Source organism: Nematolebias whitei, chromosome 1, assembly GCF_014905685.2.
Source record: "Nematolebias whitei isolate Nwh7 chromosome 1, NemWhi1, whole genome shotgun sequence".
Taxonomy (NCBI): Eukaryota; Metazoa; Chordata; class Actinopteri; order Cyprinodontiformes; family Rivulidae; genus Nematolebias; species Nematolebias whitei.
Window position 1 is genome coordinate 74381639 of NC_056498.1, and position 24158 is coordinate 74405796.

At 41.3% G+C, this 24158-nt stretch overlaps 1 protein-coding gene across 1 annotated transcript; it reads right to left on the reverse strand.

The window, feature by feature from the left end:
- Positions 1-2269: 2269 nt before the first annotated feature.
- Positions 2270-23668, reverse strand: napba (N-ethylmaleimide-sensitive factor attachment protein, beta a). Its single transcript, XM_037687496.1, has 10 exons — positions 23481-23668; positions 19714-19793; positions 18982-19098; positions 15515-15561; positions 15350-15427; positions 15219-15274; positions 11967-12051; positions 6868-6972; positions 4567-4635; positions 2270-4053 (listed from the first exon to the last, which is right to left on the reverse strand). Exons 1-10 carry the CDS (start codon positions 23576-23578, stop codon positions 3901-3903), a joined length of 888 nt encoding a protein of 295 aa, XP_037543424.1. The 5' UTR covers positions 23579-23668; the 3' UTR covers positions 2270-3900.
- Between the last annotated feature and the right edge of the window lie 490 nt (positions 23669-24158).

Sequence of the window (24158 nt, forward strand, 5' to 3'; positions counted from 1 at the left end):
GCATATAAAATTAAAAGTAAATAAAAGAAGTGTTATAAAACATCCATCCATTATCTTTTACCCACTTCTTCCATTTTTGGGTCACAGGGGTCGCCGGTGCCCATGTCCAGCAGTCACTGTGCGAGGGACAGGGTACACCCTGGACAGGTCTCCAGTCCATCACAGGGACACATAGAGACAAACGAGACAAACAACCATTCACTCTCTCTCTCAAACCTAGGGACAATTTAGAGTTACCAATCAGCCTAACATGCATGTTTTTGGTCTGTGGGAGGAAACTGGAGTACCTGGAGAAAACCCACACATGCACGGAGAGAACATGCAAACTCCACACAGAAAGGCCTCCGGGACGGAATTTGAACCGGGGACCTGCTCGCTGAGAGGAAGCTGCTCTACCAGTTGCGCCACCATGCTGCCTGTTATAAAACCAAATTGAAAAAAAAGATGCTACATTAAACAATGGTGTAAAATATTAGAAAAAGGAATGTCTGCACTGATTTTTGCATTGAACTTAGTTCTTTAAAATCCCTTAGGGAGGACAAAGTTGAGGGCTTCAGATCTTTTTGCAAGGTGTTCCAGTTTACAGGAGCAGAGTTAGCAAAGGCCCTTTTGCCAAATTCGGTGTGCACTGAGGACCTCTTCATTAAATCATCTTCTGTATAAATGTTACTCTCGTTTGATTCAAAATGACAAACGATTTAAGCAGCTACGTACCAACATTCCAATTTAAAATACAGTTTGTTCTTCTTATCATCTACAGTATTGTCAAAAGGAAAAGACAGACAACAATGTTTTTGCCCATGTCTGTTTGTTAATAAAATATGTCATGAACCATTAAACATATTTTAATGAAACTTGCAGAAATAATTCAATGATTAACTTCTATAGACACGACCTAAAAAAAATAGAAAAGCAGCTGTAAGTCAATTTTACACGGTATAAAATGTGGAGTGTTAGTGTCTCAGCTGGAGCTCCAATCAGATATTCTGAGCTCTAACAGATTGTGCAATACCTAACATTTTGCCATGAACTCTTTGGAGTCCACTCTGACTTGGCAAAAATATTTAATTCAAGGATTTTTTTTAATTGTCATACCAGCTCACATTTGCATGTTTATGGTACCAAATTCGGACTCAGGTCCCAGATCAAGAAGCCTAACAATCAACAGATAAATAAAACACAAAAGAATATATATATATATGTATATATATATATATATATATTTATATATATATATATTTTTTACTATATATATATATATATATATATATATATATAGTAAAAAATGTAATATGAAACTGAATTAAGTGCAGCTCGAGTTCAGCAGTCTGACAGCTGAAGGGAGGAATGTTTCTGAGTCTGGTGGTCTTGCTCTGAATGCTCCTCAGTCGCCTACTTGAGGGGAGGGGCTGAAACAAACTGTGTGCAGGATGAGTTGAGTCCTTCATGATGCAGAGCGTCCTCCCCCTGCATTGTGAAGTGTACTGTAGAGGTCCGAGGTGGTGGGAAGGCTCATCCCCACAGTCTTCTGTGAAGCCTTAACCACCCTCTGCAGAGCCAGTCATCCATCCATCCATCCATCCATCCATCCATCCATCCATCCATCCATCCATCCATCCATCCATCCATCAATGAACCACTTGATGGATTTAAATGAAAATTTCAGCCTTGGATTTATCTCTTGAGTTATGTCATAGCCAATTGATTTAATAATACACACAAAATGGCATATTCAGTTGGTTTTACAAATATTGAGCTAAAATTAGGTGTAGTTGAGTTTGAGTCATTCACAACACTCACTTTGAATGTGATATCTCACACTATCACATGGGATTGCTCATAACGTGGTGTGACCAAAACATCTACTCCATCATTTCTCAACTTAAGAAGTCTCTGGCATGAGCAGGTATGTCTTTAATTTTCTGCTAAATTGATATAAATCAAGCATTGAAACAAACAAAAAAAAGTAAATAAAGAGCAGAAGAGATAAGCACATCTTCAGAGCGGCAATGTTTTTATTTCAATATCTGAGATACATTTTTACTGATTTCACACAAATGATACTGCATGTTTTTACTCGTTAGCACAACACAGAGAACACTTACATCAACGAAGACATGCACAAAGACGGCAGAAACCAGACGTAGCTCTGGCAGCTAACTGCACCGCCCAAACAGCAAACAACTCATCACAATAAGTGGTTTTACTAACTTTAATGCACCGTGAAGCTGAAAATAGGTGAAAACACATAAGGGAGGTGTAGAGGGGCTGATATCTAAAATATTCAGACAAACCGTAACACTGAGCACAATGATAAACAATAAATATTTTCAGTATTGACAATAAATATGAACAATCTCTTAAATAGATTTTTTGAATCCGGTTTCATTATGATTTATCTGCACACCTCATCGAAAAGTAGAATTACCTTACTGCTGTGGACACACACTCACACACACACACATTTCCTCTTTTTTGCACACACATTTTTTCCCCAAAGTACCGTTCAGTCCATCGTTACTGCGCAATACTGTAGGACGGGACAACAGTGATTTAAAGATGATGATAAATTGATTGGGGGTCACATGCAGACTGATATGTACATATCTGTAATTTATCTGCCTTTAGTTCTGTTCCTTTCAGTTCCACCTTAAAGGGACAGTCTGGTTATTTCTGCCGTGATGCTCTATCAAATGTTATCAGGTCAGTTGGGTCAGAGAAGGGCCAGGCTTGGCTACTGACAGGAAACAATAAGGGTGTTTTTTTATTGTTTTACAGGCTGAAAAACAACTCAAAAATATCAACCTGGTGTGTAAGAACATTACATTAGCTCATGTTAAATTGCTACACAACATTGTTTAATTTGTCGTTTTCTCAACTGAGCAAGGTCCACGTTTCTGTGTGAACATCCGTGTCGATGGTGCCGAGCGGATCAGTTCGCTCCATCAGCGCGCCCAGTCAGTGCAACAGTTTACTTTGGATGTGCAGTTTATCAAAGTTTAAGTTTTATTTTCAGCCCCAAATAATTACAGAAACATGACTATGTACAAAACCCCCCAATGAAAAATAAACATTTATTGTCACGTTTTGCTTTGTGAGCACACTCTCATCTTATCTAGCTTCCATAATGAGCTGAAGCTCCGCCCCCTTTTTGCCTCTTGTCCTGGTGATCAGACCCTTCCTGGGTGAAAAGTTTTAGTTTTTTTTCCACAGGACTCCACAATATAGCGGCACAATTTAATTTTTTGCTTATTTAATTCAATAACCTACATTTGAATAAATCCATTGTTGTTCATTTTAAATTAAATATTAACTGGAAACATTAACCTTCCAGATTCAAGTTGTTCTTTAGGTGATATGACTGCAATGTTTTCAAACTCAGTGAATAAATGTCTTCAATAAAAGTGATTAAGATTTTTCCATATTAGAATAGCCTTCCTCTCAGCAGACTCGTCCCTCAGGACCATCGGCGTGTAACGGCCTGTGCTCACATGCGTACAGCGGCGCAGCAACATGGACAGTGTCTGCTTAAGAAAACAACAGACTCAACTAACTGTGGCAGGCAAAAGTGTAGAGGTTTATTTTTCGTTGCATAATTAGTTGAATTATTGTTGTGTTCACCAGTGTCTTGTCTTAGAGAAAGAATTGTTATAAAAGTCTGAAAATAAAAAAAAAAACAGGCCAGCCGTTAGCTTAGCATGGATGAAGACTTCTGCTCTTTTCTTTAAACTCTGTGCTCTGACTGATATTAAGGATGATCTAACTAACGCAAACTTGACAGAACATCACTTGAGAAATGACCAGATTATCCCTTTACCACACCCTTCCCTACCTTTATATACCACTAATGTAAGAACCACCCTCCTCCACCCAGATCTCCTCTCTCCATGTTCCTCTTGTCTACTTCAAGTCCCCGGCGTCTCCCTGGATGGTCTTCTTGATGCGGAGCAGCATCGTGGTCAGCCACTGGTCCAGACGGGACACAGAATCGAACTCCTTCACAGCCTCCGTGAAGGCCTCGCTGTTCTGCTCCTCGTGGGCTTCAAGCAGTTTCTGTTGTGACAAAATTCAGTTGCAGGAAAACAAAAACTTCAAATGAAACGTCTGCTAATAACAGCACATGATGGTGGGTAATGTGTTTGTCAGTTAGCAAAATATCTCCCGAACCGCTAAATGAGTTTTAATGAAACGTTTGGAAATTCAACAAACTGACGTTTTAAAACACAAATGGCTCTAATTCAGGTACATGTCCAAACCACCTCAGTCTGGTCTCTCTAACTTTATCTCCCAGTTGTTCAACCTGTGCTGTACCTCTGATCATCTCATTCCTAATCTCGTCCATCCTTGTCACTCCTAAGGAGAACCTCAACATCTTCATTTCTGTCACTTCCAGTTCTTTCTCCTGTCTTTATTTTACATTTGTGCTCATTTTTCAATTTAAAATTTAAATACCCTTTTAAGGGTATGTTGCCTAAAAATGTTATAAATATTGAATCAACACAAATACATTTACAAAATAATAAACTTGACTGAAAACTATAGTTTCAAAAAGGAAACAAGTTTTACCTTCAGCAGCTTGAGCTCTCTTGAGTCTGAGAAAGCTGGAAACATCTCCTCGTACTTTTCTATAGCCAACTGAAACACACACATGCAGCGAGTTAAGAGTAAGTCACACACAACTAACCTCATGACTGATGATGATAAGTAGGGAGGCATTGATACCACTTTTTTGTTTCAAATCAATCAAAATGTATTTATACAGTATAGTACATTTTAGAACAACTGTCGTTGGCCAAAGCTCTGCGTGTAATACAAAGAATGGGAAATGAACATGTCAACACCTGGACCTTAGGACAACTAAACACCTGATCACCTCTGAACACATGAATGTTTAATATAAAGTTAGGTTTTAGATACAACCTAGCTGTTTTTGTGCTACTTTTCCTTTTAATTATCCTTTTTAATTACCAATTTATTTTCACTTGTTAAAAAAAATAATTAATTTGTACACATCCTTTATGACTGTCTATTATTGTCTTTGTTGTCCACTGTTGTCATCACTCTTTGTTAAAATAAGGTCTCTCTTGTAAATGAGTCCCCGAGACTCAATGGGGTTAACCTGTTTAAATAAAGGTTGAATGAATAGAAAAAAACCCAGGATGATGGGGCGTGGTGCAGGAGAAAAATCCAAAAAAGTTAAATCTGGTCTTCTGGACATTCAAAAAAAAAAAAAAAAAAAAAAAAGCAAAAATTTTTTAGAAACGTTTCGTCTCTCATCCGAGAGACTTCCTCAGTCTGAGGTGCTGTATTCAGCTCAGTCTCTTAAATAGCACCTTCTCAGAGTGGATCAACCAGTTTGCTGCTGACAACCAAAACCAGCTGATCACATGCTCAAGAAGAACCATCAGCCTAACAATGGAACATTAGCACACTGATGGCTGTTTACTATACACAGAGGGCTGAGTGATACTAGCAATCACAGCATTGTAAGAGGGGGACAGTTGAACCTGGAGGCCTCCACCCCTGTTTAATGATGGACGGTTTGTTTTTACAAAGATGGTCTCCTTTACTCCTCTCTCAAACCATCGTTCCTCTCTGTCCAGGATGTGAACATCTTGATCCCTGAAAGAGTGACCGCTGGCCTGGAGATGAGTGTAGACCGCAGAGTCCTGGCCTGATGATGTTGATCTTCTGTGCTGGGCCATCCTTTTGGCCAGTGGCTGTTTTGTTTCCCCGATGTAAGACTGATCACAGCCCTCCTGACACTGAACAGCATACACAACATTGCTCTGTTTGTGCCGGGGGACTGGATCTTTGGGATGAACCAGTCTTTGTCGTAATGTATTTTGGGGTTTAAAAGCCACTGGGACGTTATGTTTAGAAAATAAACGTCTCAGTTTCTCTGATACTCCCTCAACATACGGAATGACCACTGGTCTGGGTCTGGGTTCCTCCTTTTCACCTGATGGCTGACTGGAGTCCTGTTTGGGTTTCTTCTCTGCTTTTAGGAAGGCCCAGTTAGGATATCCACATTGCTCTAGAGCCTGTTTTGTGTAGGATTTATCCTTCTGCCTGGCTCCTGAGCTAGTGGGGACGCTGTCTGCTCTGTGATACAGAGTCCTGATGACTCCTAACTTGTGCTCCAAAGGGTGATGGGAGTCAAACTGCAAATACTGGTCTGTGTGGGTGGGTTTGTGGTACACCTCGGTTTGCAAATGTCCTCTATCAGAGACTGCGACCTCACAGTCCAAGAAAGCCAACTTGCCATTCTTTACATCTTCTTGTGTGAACTTGATGTATTTATCCACAGAGTTGATGTGGTCAGTAAAATGTTGGACTTCCTGAGATTTAATTTTAACCCAGGTGTCGTCAACATACCTGAACCAATGACTTGGTGGTGTCCCTGAAAAGGATGTCAAGACTCTCTTTTCTACCTCCTCCATGTACAGGTTGGCAGCAGTAGTAGAAACTGGAGACCCCATAGCACACCCATGTTTCTGCCTATAATATGGTGTTTACGTAATATTTTCAGATTACATATCCAGTATAAGCTTTATTTGTTCAAGGAAGTAAAATTTGTTCATAACTTTATTATTAGTAAGCCTGAGAGTTACCATATCCAAGCAGTTACTGGAACGTACCCTGTCAAAATAAGAGTTCCCGGATCCTGTTCTGGCAGGATCCAGGCCAAGTTAAGCACTGGTTTTATCCCTGTATCCACATTAGATTGGATGGTTTTAACTAGACAACAACAAAACACACAGTTTATCCTCCTTTTACATTCAAAATGACAGAAATATGATGTGGTGATGGATAACTTTAATCCGTGTTAATAAGCAAATGCTTTAAATCTCAGTGGAGGATTACCTTGGCATTGAGCTCATCCACTATGAAGTGACACAATGAAGCTTTGAAGAAATATTCTTTAGCGTTGTACTTCAGCAGAGGATTGTCCATAGTGCTCATAGCAACCTAAAACACACAAAAAACACACACATTTCTAAATGCTTAATGTTGAGGATAATATTTTGATCTCAGTGTATTATCCAGTGTGAAAAGTAATAATGACAGTTATTTTCATCAATATTGTAATATAATTATTGAAATAGATTATTCACTGAATTTAATAACGTTGCAATTTTTGAGGCTCTGTACGTGGTAGCCGGAGACTTTAACCACGTGAATCTAAAGGACTGTCTCCCAAGCTTTAATCAGCATGTGACGATTCCGACACGTGGAGACCGCACGCTGGACCGTGTTTACACGAACGTAAAAGATGCATACAAAGCCGAACCCCGCCCCCACCTAGGACTGTCAGACCACATCTCAATCTTCCTGGCTCCTGCTTACATGCCCCCGCTGAGACGCTCCAGACCGGTACAAAAGAAAGTTAAATGTTGGAGCCAGGACAGTGGACCCATACTGAGAGATTGTTTTGATCGAACAGACTGGCAGGTTTTCAGAGAAGCTGCTGAAAATGGAGGTTCGCTTGATCTTGACCAATACACATCCTCAGTTCTGGGTTACATTAGTACATGTACTGACACCGTCTCCACTATCAGAAATGTTAAAAGCTACCCAAACAGAAAACCTTGGCTAAATGTAGAGGTGCGTACCCTGCTGGAAGCCAGGAACACTGCCTTCAGGCCTGGAAACTCAGAGGAGCTGAGTAGGACAAGAAACGAGCTGGTTGCTGGTATTAAGAGGGCCAAGGCCACATATGCAAAGAGGATCGAGGGTCAATTCATCTCACAAGACCCTCGGAGCATGTGGAGGGGCATTAAGTGCATAACAGATTATAAAGGAAGGAGTGAACAATGCCCCAAAGACCCATCTCTGCCTGATGCCCTCAACAAGTTCTATGCACGCTTTGAAGACCCGAACAGACCACCCAGCACCAGACTCACCTCGCCACCGGATGAAGAGCATCTCAGCATGTCCTCAGCAGAAGTAAGGAGTACCTTCAGGAGGATTAATCCGCACAAAGCAACTGGCCCAGACAACATCCCCGGAAAAGTGTTGAAGGAATGTGCTGATCAGCTCTGTGAGGTGCTGGCAGACATCTTTAACACCTCACTTACCCTGGAGACAGTTCCCACCTGCCTGAAGACTGCCACCATCATCCCAGTCCCAAAAAGCTCTACAGTGACTGGTCTGGATGACTATCGGCCAGTGGCCCTCACCCCGATAGTCGCTAAATGCTTCGAAAAACTGGTCATGACTCACATCAAAACAACCATGAACATCAACGAGGACCCTCATCAGTATGCATACCGTGAGAACTGATCAACAGAGGATGCAATCTCGTCTGTGGTCCACACTGCGCTCAACCACCTGGAGCAGAAAAACTCTTACGTCTGTATGCTCTTTGTGGACTTCACATCCGCCTTCAACACCATGATCCCCCAAACCCTGATGGACAAACTATCCACACTAGGACTAAGCCCCTCCATCTGCAACTGGGTACTAGACTTTTTAACAAACAGACCACAGTTAGTGAAGATCCACAACCTCTCCTCCTCCACCATAACCCTCAGCACTGGCTCTCCTCAGGGATGTGTGTTGAGCCCCCTCCTGTTTACTCTGCTCACATATGATTGTGCAGCTACCCATCCAGGCTGTCACATTGTAAAGTTTGCAGATGATACAGCGGTGGTGGGATGCATCACAAACAATGATGAGTCCAGCTACAGGCAAGAGGTGGAACACCTGGAGAGCTGGTGCAGGGAGAATAACCTTCACACCAATGTGAAGAAGACAAAGGAGATGATTGTGGACTTCAGAAGGAACAAAAACACCTACACCCCCCTGAACATAAGAGGATCTGCGGTGGAAGTGGTCTCCAGCTACAAGTACTTGGGTGTACACATGAATGACAACCTCAGCTGGAGCAACAACACCACCAGCCTGATCAAGAAAGCTCATCAGAGACTCTACTTCCTCAGACGGCTGAGGCGAGCTGGTCTGGGAAGCTCAGTCCTCACCTCCTTCTACAGGTGTGCAGTGGAGAGCATCCTGTGCTCGAGCATCAATGTGTGGCATGGAGGCTGCACAGCTGCAGAAAGAAAAGCTTTGCAGAGAGTGGTGAAGGCTGCACAGAAATCTGTCGGAATCAGCCTCCCCACCATCACAGACATCTACACCTCCAGATGCAGGAAGAGGGCCACCTGCATCATGAAGGACCCCACTCACCCAGCACATTTGCCCCACTCCCCTCAGGAAGGAGGTTAAGGAGCATTAAGTGTAGAACCACTAGACTGAGGAACAGCTTCTACCCTGAGGCTGTTAGACTCATGAATCTCTAACTAAAATAATCACTGTGAAAAACCATATCATGTTGCTGCTGATCTGTTTCATGTTGCTGCTGATCTGTTTCAATGTTGATGTGTTCATGTGTGCACATCTGCTCACAGACTCATGTTCATGTTTGTGCTGATGTTCAATGTTTTATGTTATGAGTGCTTAGTGTATATTTAGTTGATGTTTTTCTTAGTTCATATCTTAGATGTTATTACTGTTTTTCTTATACATTTTATTGTTGGATGTAACTGGGACCCCGTGTACATAATTTCGCTCCACCACATGTACCACATGAGGTGCGAATGACAATAAAGAAACTCTGACTCTGATTTTTTAATTTGTAAAAGTAAAATTTTCTGAAGACCTTTTCTTGAATGTTCACTTAGCATGACAATTTATTCAAATGTAGCCAAATGTATAAAAAAAAAAAACCTCAACTAATAAAAAACAATAATACAATGCAATTATATTGTTGGACTCTATAGAAAAAAAATTATTTCTCATTTTTTTAATTTTTGCTTAATGAAAAATACTTGTAAACTCAGTTATTCAGGTAGATAAATACAAAAAAGGTTAAGTCATGTCATCTGGACAAGTTTTTTTTTTTATTTTTTTTTAACTTGTCCAGATGACATGACTTAACCTCCATCTCAAGCTTAATGAAGTAACCACATTTTTCCTTGTCATATGGTGTCATATTAAAAGTTATTTGTTTAAATAGGAAAATATCCTAAATTTCAAGAATATTGATAAATTTAGGCAAAAATACAGTAAACAGCAATTGAGTTCAACAGAATGTTACTTAACAATGTTAAGTAAAGGGCTTAAAATCTGCCTGTATGGCCTAAATTGTTTTTCAATAAACATCAGTCTTTTGATAAAATAAAAGTTCCTCACGTTTGTTTTATATGAGAGCAAAGAAACCATTGTTTCTTTTTATTAAAAAAGTGCTTCACATATAAATTTGACAACAACTTATATTTCTTAAGTTCAGATGCAGCTTTCAGTTTCTTTAGAATAACGTTACCTGACCTTAACTGAGATATAACTGTGTTCTACAAAGGGTTAACCTACATTGAGTCAGGTTATTTTAACATACTATCTGATTCTACACAGCTACAGTTTTAACAGCTTCAGTCCAAAGTCCAACGCCTTTCCTGCATGAAGCTTGTGAGCCTCCTTTACCATTTACACTGTGGAAGAAAAATATTCAACAATTAGACAATGCAGTTTCTTAAAAGACATGTTGTCTCCAAAGTTAATATATTGGCATGAAAAAACATTCAGACGGTTCGCTCAACATGCCAATAAATAAATAAATAAATAAAACTACAAGCCAGTGCGTAACAGCGCTCAGAGCTTTAGCTGCATCATGTGGTTTTGAAGTGATGGAAAGTATAATAATAATAGATCAGCTTATTTCTCATGCTTATCTGTGAGCTGTGAAGGTTAAGTTAATGCTGGAGGAATCAGTAGTTACTATAGGCCTGTCACAATAACACATTTTGCTGGGCGATTAATTGTCTCAGAAATTATTGCTTTAAATGATAATATTGTTTGAAATTTAACAATAATTAATTGTCAAATTTTAGAAGAAATGTTGATTTGTTTGGCATGTAGTACCTTTTTTGACCACCTGATGGCAGTATAATACTGTTTGAACCAAAGGATGGATAGTTGAGCAGCATGTCTTTAAGAAAAATAGGAGGGAGGGCACTTGACGTGACATGGGCTGACATGGCGTACGCTCGGTGATTTGAGCTCTTTAGCATAGCATTTTTCACACAAAGATTTTAATATAAAATCAGTAAACAATTTATCAGCTTCTTTTTGTGGAGAAAAACAACTTTTTACATGAAGGCACAGGTTGCAACCGTGAATTTTGGAGCTCGACAAGACAGAGGTTTATTCCCAAGGTCGGCCTGTTAGCTTAGCTTCTCAGCTTAGCTGCTTTTAACGATCCAAAAACATGATTTTGGACGGTTCAAACGGATTTTAAGAGAAAAGAGAAAGGGAGGGTTCAGTGAAGAGCACCGGAGTTGAGCCTTTTGTCATCCAGTGTCTTCAGTAGAAAGAGAGAGACAAAGAAACGATAAAGCCGGTAAATGAAAATGAAGTTGATCATTTTCATTTATCATGTGATTAATTGATTTATCGCGACAGGCCTAAGTTAGTACTTTATCAGTTGTGACATCAGTCATAAAGCACAAAGTGTGGAGAAAAGGCTGAAGACTTTGTCCAAGCTAGACTAGGGACTAGTCAAACAAGAGTCGATATTAATTGTTCAACAGGCCAATACTACTGAAACTGCAGATGTATCAGTCTGATGGGGGTTTAGTACATTTTGGGACTGATTGTTGTGAGTTATATACTTCATAACCAAATAAAGGACTCAAAGCAGCTGTGGCTGAGTGGCTAAAGTCGGCAACCTCCAATGAGAGTTGGAGGTTTGTTTCCATCAGTATGCAGTCACATGTCAAAGTGTTCCTGCGACCCCCACCAGCCACCAGTCTTTCTGTTTGTCATTAGTACTTGTGTAATTTAAAGCAAAAAGTTTGAATAAATTATGGCTTTAGGAGCCTTGAAACCAGCTGTTGGGAGGATAAAACAGAAAAACATGAGCACGTTTTTGGTTTACAAAGCTAACAGACGCTCTCTGCTGGTACCTGCTCGTAGATTTCAATGGCTTTCTGGTACTGCTCGAGCTGAGCGCTGTAGTGTCCGACCTTCAGAAGACATTTGTTAGCTGAGCTGAAACCAAAGTAAAAATACTTATTAGATACTATGAGTAAGAATATTGTAACAAAACATCCTTGCTTTCTGACCTTTGGATTTGAAAATAATATTACACTTGAACTGATTCTGTAAAGGCCTGTAAGCATTGTTGGGATAAATCTATAGAAGCGTTAATCAGCAATAAATTGGTAAATAGAGGTTTGAGTTCATCTCACATGAGACAAGATGTGTTCAAATATTTTTAAGAAAATCTCAAAAATGAAATACGGCTTTCAGGAGACACCACAGGGAGTCCTCCTCCTCCATATCCCTCTGTCCTCTGCATCCTCTGTCCTCACCCCAACTACCTCCATGTCCTCTCTAACTGTATCCATATATCTCCTCTATGTATTTTTCATGGCAGCTGCATTTCGAACATCATTCTACCAATATACCCACTGTCCCTTCTCTGGACATGTTCAAACCATCTCAGTCTGGTCTCTCTAACTTTATCTCCCAGTTGTTCAACTTGTGCTGTACCTCAGATGATCTCATTCCTAATATTATCCATCCTTGTCACTCCTAAGGAGAACCTCAACATATTCAACTCTGCTACTTCTGGTTCTGTCTCCTGTCTTTTGACCATGTCCCTGTCTCTAGACCATACAACAAAGCTGGTCTCACCACTGTCTTGTAAACTTTTCCGTTGACCTTTGCTGCCACTCTTTTTTTCACAAATCACAACTGAAACTTTTCTCCATCTACTTCATCCTGCCTGGGCTCTCTTTTTCTCTTCTTTACCACACTCCCCATTTTCCTGGACAGTGTACTCCAAGTGCTTGAAGTCCTGCACCTTTGTGACCTCTGCTCCTTGTAGCTTCACTGTTCCACCGGCCTCCCTCTCATTCACACATGTACGTTGTCTTACTATGACTGACTTTCATTCCTCTTCTTTCACATGCATACCTCCACCTCTCCAAGTTCTCTTCCACCTGTTCCTTGTTCTCACCACAGATCACAATGTCATCTGCAAACATCATAGTCCACGAGGATTCCTGCCTGACCTCATCTGTTAGTTGGTCCATCACCAGAGCAAACAAGAAGGGGCTCAGAGTTGATCCTTGATGCACTCCCATCTCCACCTTGAAGCTATCTGTCACTCCCACATCACATCTCACCACTGTCCTGCTGTCCTCACTCATGTCCTGTACCAGTCTAACATACTTCTCTGCCACTCCAGATTTCCTCATACAATACCACACCTCCTCCCTCGGTACCCGGTTAGATGCTTTTTTCTAAATCCACAAAGACACAATGGACTTCTTTCTGACCCTCTCTGTACTTCTCCATCAGCATTCTCAAAGCAAAGATGGCATCTGTGGTGCTCTTTTTTGATATGAAACCACACTGTTGCTCACAAATCAGTCACTTCTTGTCTAAGTCTATCTTCCACAACTATCTCCCAGATCTTCATCGTGTGGCTCATCAACTTAATTCCCCTGTAGTTGCTACAACTCTGTACATTACACTTGTTCTTAAAAATGGGCACCAGTACACTTCTTCTCCATTGTTCAGGCATTTTCTCACCCTCAAAAATGTAATTGAAGAATTGAGTCAAAATCTCACTCCTAGACATTTCCAAACCTCCACTGGTATGTCATCAGGTCCTACTGTCTTCCCCATCTTCATTCTTTTCAGAGCTTTCTGGACTTCACCATCATTAATCTTTCCCACTTCCTGGTCCACAGTTTCTATGACCTCTACTCTTCTTTCTCATTCATTCTCTTCATTCATTAGCTCCTCAAAGTACTCCTTTCATATTCACATTTTACTCTCCTCACTTGTACATTACCATTCTTATCTTTAACAAGCCTAACCTGCTGCACATATTTTCCAGCCTGATCCCTCTGACTCATCAGTTGGTATAAGTCCTTCTTGCCTTGTTTTGTGTCCAGTCTCTCATACAACTCAACATACACCTTCTGCTTTGCCTTAGCTACCTCTCTCTTTTAACCTTTATTTAACCAGGAAAATCCCACTGAGATCACAGATCTCTTTTGCAGGAGAGGCCTGGGCCTGAAGGCAGCCTAACATACATGTTTTTGTTCTGTTGGAGGAAACCAGAGTACCCAGAGAAAACCCAGACAAGCACGAGAAAAACATGCAAACTTCACACAGAAAGACCCCAGGTCCAACCGGGGATTGAACCCAGGACCTTCTTGCTGTGAGGCAACAGTGCTAACCACTGATCTTTATTTGCTCTATGTCTCATCTTCTTATATTCCTGTCTCCTCTCTTAAGTCCTCTCACTGTCATATTTCTTCTTGGCTAAATTCTTTCTCTGAATAGCTTCATGCACTTCACTACTACTCCACCAGGTTTCCTTAACTTTTATCTGTCCAGATGACACACCAAGTACCTTCCTACCTGTCTCTCTAATTACTGTTGATGTAGTAGACCAGTCATCTGGAAGCTCTTTCTTAGCACCCAGTGCCTTTAACTGCTCCTCTCTGAATTTTTCACAACATTCTTTCTTCCTCAACTTCTAGCATTTAGTCTTCTCTGATATTACCCTTTGTCTCTTTTTCACCACAACAGTCATTCTACACACCACTATTCCATGTTGTCTGGTCACGCTCTCCCCTGCCACAACCTTACAGTCCCCAACCTCCCTCAGGTTTCCTCTTCTACAAAGAACGTATTCGACCTGCGTACTCCTGCCATAGGTCACACTATGTTCCTCTCCCTTTTAAAAAAAGGTGTTGACTACAAGTATTTTCATCCTCTTGGTAAAAATCATCACCGTCTTCCCTGGTTCATTTCCTTGACACCAAATCTACCCATCACTTCCTCATCCCCTCCATTTCCTTCACCAACATGTCCATTCAGGTCTGCTCCAGTCACTAATCTCTCCCCCTTGGGAATTGTCTCAACAACTCTATTTAGATCCTCCCAGAATTTCTCTTCTACCTCACATCCAACCTGTGGAGCATAACCACTGACATTTAACATCAGACTGTCTACTCCTATCTTCAGACACATCACTCTATCTGACACTCTTTTCACCTCTACTACATTCATAAATCAGGAGCAATCAAAACAACAACACGACAAGCAGCATTGATTTAAAATTTAACAGATTACCAGACCAAATTATTTTCAGCCATGTATAGTTTGAATGTATGTAGCTTTACTAGTAATACCTGTTGGATTCCTCTCCCTTGTAGTAATCTGCTGCCTGCTCGTAGTGAGCAATGGCCTGAAAACAAACACATGTAAGAAAAACAGACTCAAACAAATTATATTCAGTTCACACAAAAGAAAGAGGCTTTACCTTTTCAATATCCACCAGCTCAGACTCATAAATCTCTGCGATGGTGATGTGATGTTTGGCTGCAATTGTGAACCGACCCTGCAGTGAATGCAGGCAGACGCACAGGGTTTTATTGAAAGGAAAGACACCCACGAGAAGACATCAAGTGGTTCAGAAAGGACTTACCATGTCTGTGTAGATGTCAATAGCTTGGTTTAGACAGTTGATGGCCTCTGGAAGGAGACAAACAGAAATGTAAGGAGTCATACAACAAAGACAAATAATCAGACGCAGCCCTCTTTGACAAGTTTTTCATCTCAGTTTCATCCCTTTGTGACTGATAACCCGCTAAACTAGAGCATCTCATTAAGTTCATCACCATGAAGAGGGAGAGCTCCTGGAACAATACACAGATATTGATTTTTCTGGAGAACTTGAGAGATATTTTATTCCTCTAACTAAACTGCCTCTGAGTGCTGAATGTGGAAAGTTTCAGAAATGCAAGATACAGTCATTGTTGTAAAGACAACAGTGACTGTGTAAATTATTAGAAAATAAACATAATTTACAAAAAACATTCAGTCACAAAACTATGTCCATCCTTGTTGTTTCCAGTATCAGCTAGCAGCTGCTGATCAAATGCATTGATTAACTGATCACCATCACTGTTTCCAAATAAACCATACCATACCAATTTATTTATAGAGCCCTTAAAACAGCAACAAGGCCAACCAAAGTGCTGTACAATAGAAACAAACAAGCACAGCGGACAGGAAAACATAAAATAAAAATATAGATACAAATAGCAGCAGTTAATAACTAAATGGCCAACACTGTAGACTACAAAGAGGATCAAAACAAATCACACAGTGTCAAAGGCAAGGGAATAAACGTGGGTTTTCAGGCGAGACTTAAAGACTGTGAGTGTGGGAGCCTGCCTGACACGCAGCGGCAACTCATTCCACAGTCTTGGACCTGCAACAGAGAAAGCCCTGTCACCTCTGAGCTTGCGACGGGTTTCTGGAACTGAAAGGAGCCTCTGGTCTGCTGACCTCAGAGAGCGTGGTGGGACATATGGCTGCAGAAGATCAGTGAGATAGGATGGGGCAGAACTGTTCAGTGATTTACAATACAATATACAAGCGGTATGCCAACGTCCCCTGTCGCTGAGAGATTTGAATAGTGAATATTTGTAGTGTTTGAGATGAGTGATTTTCTAGACTGGAATAGAACAGGGAATGCAAGTAAGCCTTAATGTTTTTGGTGCAACATATTCTCCTACATGTGTAGGAGTTACACAGCGGAGAAGAACAGAGGTAGTTTCAAATTTTTTTTGCTTGTCTAAGGTGGTGCAGCGTGATGGCTCCTGGAGAGCGAAGGGAACAATTTTATTCACCACAAGTCACAAAGGTGGAGCCAGGGGGTGGCCATTGGTGGCCTTGGACCCCATAGATTGATCTTCAACCACCCCAATCATTTGAGGCAACTATACTTTTAAGCAATATAAAAAGTAGAAAGCATAGTTTTCTCAAATGATAGGGGTGGCTGGTTTACATGGCGGCCATCTCCGATTTTGATGTGACAACCCATTTTTCAAAAGGATGGCCACCACCATATACAGTATATGTAAGCCAACAATGGTGGCCAAGGCCACCATTGGCCACCCCTGGCTCCACCTTTGCACCTGATGGTGGATAAAACTGCTCCCTCCGTTCATCTGTCACTCTGCACTGCCTCGGACAAGAAAAAAGAAACTATCTCTGTTCTTCTCCACAGTGTAACTCCTACACACTTGAATATCTTGCATCAAAAACTTTAGTTTACCTGCATTCCCTGTTTAACTCCAGTCCAGAACAAACATTTATCTCCAAAACTACGAAAATTCATTGTTTAAATCCCTCAGCAATGGGGACATCAGCGTATCACTTGTTTAGTTTAGTTTTATCAAATTAACTAATTTTTGGCGTTTTATCTGCCTGCCTACCTGCTGTTCTGCACTCTTGGGTCCCCCACTCCCCAACTATAAAAAAACGTTACATGACAACGATGCTAAACTCAGAAACTGATCTAGAACAGAACAGCTAAAAAAGAAGTGACGCGAGGTGCTGCAATCGTCCAGTCAAAGTTTAATTCTCACTACGGAAGCACCTTTAAACCAACAAGCTCCACTATCACTTAGTACTTGGCATGGGAGTGATGTTTCCCTTCAGAAGTGCCCCTTCCTCACACCTGACATCATCACACACATTTCTCTTTTCACACAAACCTGCTCCTTCCTAACTGGGTGATTATTGTATTAATTTGTTTGTTTTAGCTCAGTTGTCTGCTTAATTTCAAAGTCGATATTGATCAGTTAGCTGTGTCGCTCTGCTAACATACAAACTGAGTCAGTTAGCTTGTTAGCTACCTTCAGCTCGTTCAGTGAGGCTGCTCACTTGGTTGAATTATTTTACCCTTAGGTCCTATTGCCTCCCCTTCTTCATTCTTTTCAGAGCTTTCTGAACTTCATCCTCACTAATCTTTCCCACTTCCTGGTCCACAGGTTCTATGACCTCTACTCTTCTTTCTCTTTCATTCTCTTCACTCATTAGCTCCTCAAAGAACTCCTTCCATCTTAACATCACACTCTCCTCGTTTATTAGAACATTATCATTCCTATCTTTAACAAGCCTAACCTGCTGCACATCCTTTCCAGCCTGATCCCTCTGTTTTGCCAATCGGTACAAATCCTTCTCACCCTCTTTAGTGTCCAGCCTCCCATACAACTCATCATACGCATTCTGTTTTGCCTTAGCCATCTCCCTCTTTTCTCTACATTGCATCTCCTTATATTCCTGCCTCCTCTCTTCAGTCCTCTCATTGTCATATTTAGTTTTACCCTTAGGTAAAAAATATCATATATACCATACTGTGTATACTGTAGTACCATATAATATACACTGTGAGTATCCTTTGATTATTTGCAAGAAAAAATTTAATCTCAAATGCATTGCAAATATTTTGGAAGGTGATTCAAAGTTCAAAAATTATATTAAAAATATAATTTAGCACTCTGTGTGTGTGTGTAAATCTGAGGGAAAGAGAAGTTATTGACAAACAGCTCTCAATTAAATGTGATTTCATGTAATTTGTGTAATTAATATTCACAGACAAACAACATGAATGCATAACTTTATGTCTAAAAGTAAACTTTCCCTGCATCAATAAATCTGGCTCCCCGGTACCTCATGGCACATCTTTGGCACCTTAAGGAAGTAGCTCTAGATCCACCTCTGGCTCGCTCTGTGGGGTTTCTGGGTTTTGTCCTGTCTTCTCTGTATCCTCATGTTTCATGCAGCCCTCAGTGTTCCTTCTCCTCGTGGTTCAGCTCCTGTCTCACCTGTGTCTCACCCTAATCACTCCAGGTGTTTGTCATTCTGTCTCATCAGTGTCTGTATTTATTCAGCGTCCTTGTGTCCTGTCATTTGTCCGTGGATTGTCCGCCCAAGACTACATGTTCTGTTCCTCTGTCATCTCCCTAAAAGTAAGTTTATGCTGCCCCATCAGTTTTTGTTTTGTAAAAATACATTGGAATGACTTATTTTTACCTGGGAGTCTCCTGTATTCTGCCTGCATGTGGGTTCAACATTTAAAGCAGAACATGATACGCTCACCTTGTGGGTCGGCCTTCTTGTAAGCGTTGCCGGCATCGACGAAGCTGGTGGCCGAGTCCAGTTTGTTCTGAAGCTGCATGTGGAGCCGAGCAGCCTGGCAGAACGCGTTCCCCGCAGCTAAAAACACAAATCATCACAGTTTGAATGAAAATGCTTGGATTGTTTTTATTGTCACTCAAAAGCAAACATGGTTTCATTTAAATGGTAAATGGACTGTACTTATAGAGCTCCTTTCTATCTTATCAAGACACTCAAAGCTCTTTACACAATCTGTGCCCTCATTTACACATTCATACAGCACTCTACCAGATCTCTACAAAAATTAAACCAGTTCTTTAGATCACATTCATACGCTGATGGGACACACATCGGAGGTACGAGAGGTTCAGTGTCTTGCTCAAGGACACTTCAGCATGTGACTGCTGGTAGAATCAAACTCCCAACTCTTCCATTGCAGGACAACTGCTCTAATCACTCAGCCACAGCTGCCCCCTTTCAAAGTCTTATATGAAAATAAATCTAAACGGCTGAACTCTGCTCAAATTGAGCTATTATTAACACATCTGTTTAATGTGGAGCACATGCTCTCTGCAGACGACTCGTTTATTTGTCCCTGAAGTTGCTGTCAGACACTCTGAAGGCAGCTGGTTTGAGTGAGGAAGGATAAAAAACAGTTAAACATGTCTGGTTGTACAAAGTGTGTGCGTGCGTGCGTGCATGTGTGTCACTCACCGCTCCAGTTCTTTGCCATCTTAAACATGTTCGCGGCCCGAGCGTATATTTCACAGGCATCCTCCACCTTATGGTTACCTCTGCAGAAAGCACACAAGCAGAGATGAAGCTCCTGCATCTTGTTTCAGATGAAACCAGCAAAGACATGAATATCAGCTGCTGTCCTGCTGTCAAACAGAACCGTGTTCTGGCAGAGCTCGGATGACGGGTTGTCAATGACACAGCTGCGCCCACAACAATTTTTAGCTCAGCATCTTTAAAACTGACCGAGTTATAGCTGTGTTGTGTTTGCTAAAGTACACTGGCTGTGGCAGCCATCTTGAAATATGTCAGCTTCAAACATTAATCAGTTTAAGATAAAAAATTCAGCCATTATTTTCTGAAAGTTTCATTAAAATCCATCCAGTGATTCATGAGAGATTTTGCTAACAGACACACACAAACACACAAAAACAAGTGGCATTTAGGTGATCTAAAAATATTGAAAAAGCAGTCCTGCACTCAAGAAACATCCAACAAGTAACCCCCCCCCCCACACACACACACTTTAGATTTTTGTAAAAACACCTGGGAGGACAACTGACACAGTTAGTGGAAACATCTGGATCTGCAGGAGGTGATGCTAAAACTCACAGTGAAAGAAAAACATATTTTCCCTTTCTGAGTGGGGAAATCAAAGATCTATGAAGTGTTCCCGACTGAATTCCTCTCAATATTCAGGGCAAAATCTCATTAAATAAACATGCTGGAGCTCAGATGGGACACGCATGTATGGAAGCCCATGTTGGCCTCACGCATGAAATTAAAAAAGAATCTCTTAGCCATAACGTTGAGACTCTATGTCAAAATATTATGTTGTCATAATTATAAGATGACATCTCGTAATTAAGACTAAAAAACATTTTTGTTCTGTCATGGAGTGAAGAGGGGGAATTGGAAATACCCTCCATGCATCCATTCATGAACGTCGTGAGAATGATAACATGAAAAATAAATGAGGTACGACTTCCATCTTGGTGTCTGGCTGCAGCCAGGCTTAACAAAAGTTATTTTCTAAAACTGGGCTGCCATGTCAAAATCCAAGATGACCACAAAACAAACAAACAAACAAAAACACACACACACACACACACATATATATATATAAAAATATAAATATATATAACATTATTCATATAGTTAGATATATATATATATATCCATCCATTATCTTTTACCCGCTTCTTCCATTTTGGGTCACGGGGGTCACTGGTGCCCATGTCCAGCAATCACTGTGCGAGGGGCGGGGTACACCCTGGACGGGTTGCAAGTCCATCACAGGGACACACAGAGACAAACAACCATTCACTCTCTCACTCACACCTAGAGACAATTTAGAGTTGCCAATCAGACTAACGTGCACGTTTTTGATCTGTGGGAAGAAACCGGAGTACCTGGAGAAAACCCACACATGCACGGAGAGAACAAGCAAACTCCACCCTGAAAGGCCTCTGGCTGGGATTTGAACAGGGGCGACCAGCTCGCTGTGAGGCGGCAGCTCTACCATCTGTGCCACCGTGTCACCCTCACATGAATATGTTGCACCAGTAAGGTTTACTTTCATTCCCTGTTCATCTCCAGTCCGCTCCATTCACTATTCAAATCCCTCAGACGTCGGAGTAACGCTTGTTAAGGTGGCAGCAACGAGCTTCCACACAGATGCGACCCAGTTTGGTTCACAACTTTTAGGCTGTTAACAGTGAACGCCTGTAAATCTGTCACGTTCACCGAGGAGTAAAATTCAGTTAAAACCTCGTGAGGGAAGTTGAAGTTTACGTACTGGAGGGTTTTCAGGAAAAGGACCGAGAGTTGACTCCATGTGAACTCGCCTGTCTTCAGCTTTGTTTTTATCTCCAACCACTAAAAGTAAAAGGCAGGTAATAATGGTTTCTGTTCATTTAGCAAAATGTCAGTGAGTAGATGGATACTCTCAGAAACTGATCATTGGAGATAGATCTATAACCTGTTAAAAGGGAACGCAATTCAACATGGCCGCCACAGCTAATCAACACAGCAATAAAAAGAGACTATAAGTCTGTCACTGTTACAGATAATGATCTGCATTTCTGCTACTCAACAGAAAGTGGATGTCTGTGATTTAAACTGTGAGTAATCTTCTTATTTTGGTGCCTTAAACATTTTAATTTAAATGTTTTTATTTAAAGTAAAAGTTCTACAAAACTTCAGGATTACATAGTTTCAACTTAAAGTTAAATGCGTAAACAATATTCTAAATAGTTCCAAAACACCTCCAAATGTATTCACCACATAACTGAACACTTTGTGTGTCCAACATCAGGTGTCTTCAGGTCCGCTGCACCTGGACCGGTTGTCCATTCTTCATGTCAAACTGCTGCAGCTCCTTCAGGCCGGTGCTGCTGGTGACTCTCAGGTGGACTGAGATCTGCGCTTTGACTGGACCAACCAAGATCTTTACCTGGTTCTCCTTAAACCACTTCAGTTTGTTTCAGCGGTGCGTTCAGGGTCATTGTCCTGCTGTGGAAGGTGGACCTCTGTCCCTATCTCAAACCTCTGGAGGACTCCAACGGGTTCCTCTGAAGAGTTTCTCTGTATTTTGCTCCTTCCCTCTTTCCTCTAACCTACCAGTTTCCAGTCCCAGCTGATGAAAACATTCCCACATCATAATGCTGCCACCCCCATGCCTCACAGTAAGGATGGTGTTGATGAGAGGTGGTAGATCTATCTCAGACCTGGTGTTGTTCTTCATGTTTAGTCTCATCTGACAGATCTGCCACTCTTCCAGCTCCATCGTGGATGTTTTTCTGTTTGGTGTCTTCCTTACGTCTCTGAGTTTGGTGGACAAGTCTCTCCTGACTGGTTCGCTGTGGTGACATCATGTTTCCTAATAATGGATTTAATGGAGCTCTGTGGGATGTTCATATTTCTGGGGTCTTTTCGTGACCCATCTCTGATTTGTCTCTGACCTGTATGGATAGTTCCTTGGTCTTCATGATGTCTGTTTCTTGGTCAGAGCAGGCGTGTCTATTTGGTTTATTATTCTGTGACTCGATCCTGTAAGTGTTCGAATAATGAGGCACGCACATCTTTAAAGAATTTTTTTAATTATAATTGAAATAATTTCCCTGTTTAACTTCATGAGTCTAAAGTATTTGTATAGAATTAATACTTCTAATCAAATAGGCAGCAAAACAGAAAGATCACTGGGAGGGTTCAGCTGAAGCATCAAATGAACACGGAAACATTTTTCTTGGATTTTAAATCTTGTGCATGGAAACACAGAGAACATCAAATTGATCAATAATCGATCATCAGTCAGACACGCTGACTGACCTCATGTAAAATTCATAACTCTGAGTTTCCATGTTCTACTGGGGATGTCCTCCTCTGAAATGAAGACCCCTCCCGTCCACAGACAAATTAAAACTGGAACCATCTCCCTCCTCCGCTGCTCTCCCCGCCTCCCTGCAGCCCGGCCTCCCGCAGCAGCAGCAACGACCATCGTTTTATTTATTTCTGCGGGTTTCCGGCCGCAGACATGTTTGTGTCACGCAGCTGAGGTGGCTGCTGCGAACCTCTGACGTCATCACGTCCGAGAACAGAAACGCTGCTGGTTTTAATTAACGGGATTTAATGGTTAAGAAGACCCACTTGTCGTGGGTTGAGCCCCCCACCACCCCCACCCCACCCCCGACCCCCATCCCAAACAAAATGAGCTACACTGGTAAGCAACAAGAGAGCGATTTTACCCGAACATTCCTCCGAGGAACGAGCCGGACGCTTTGACCTTCTTGTCGGCCTCCGCCATCAGCTGCATGGCCTCCTTCTCTTTGCCCGAGTTGTCCATGACGGTGAGCCGCAAACAGGCCGATGTTCCGCAGTGGATGTGGGGGAGGAGACGTGTCTGCTGCTGGTGCTGATGCTGAGGAGGATAGAGCTCTTCTTCGATGGCAGGAGGGAGGAGCAGGGGGTTGAGACTCAGCGGCGCCACCTGCTGGATGGAGAGGGAACTGCAGAAAAGGATCCTCGAGACAAGACCAGTTGTTTTGTTTTCAAAGTTATTTTATTTATTTATTTTTGGAACAGGTTGGCCAGAGCTAGTTTAAAGAGGATAAATAATGTTCAATTATTAGTTTTATATATGAATGTTTCTGTTCAGTGCCCCGAGATGACTTCTGTTGTGACTTGGCTCTATATAAATAAACTGAATTGAATGAATCACATTTTTATAGAGGATGTGGCCCCCTGAGTTAAAGATATTTTGGGGGCTCTATCAAGTCAAATTTATTTATAAAGCATGTTTAAAAAAAGTGCTGAACAATAAAAATCAATTTAATTAATTTCTGATTAATTTCAAGGTTTCTAGTCATACAGAGCAAATGTGTTCTAGTTTTAACTCATATTGTCCTTTAACTTTATGAACATTC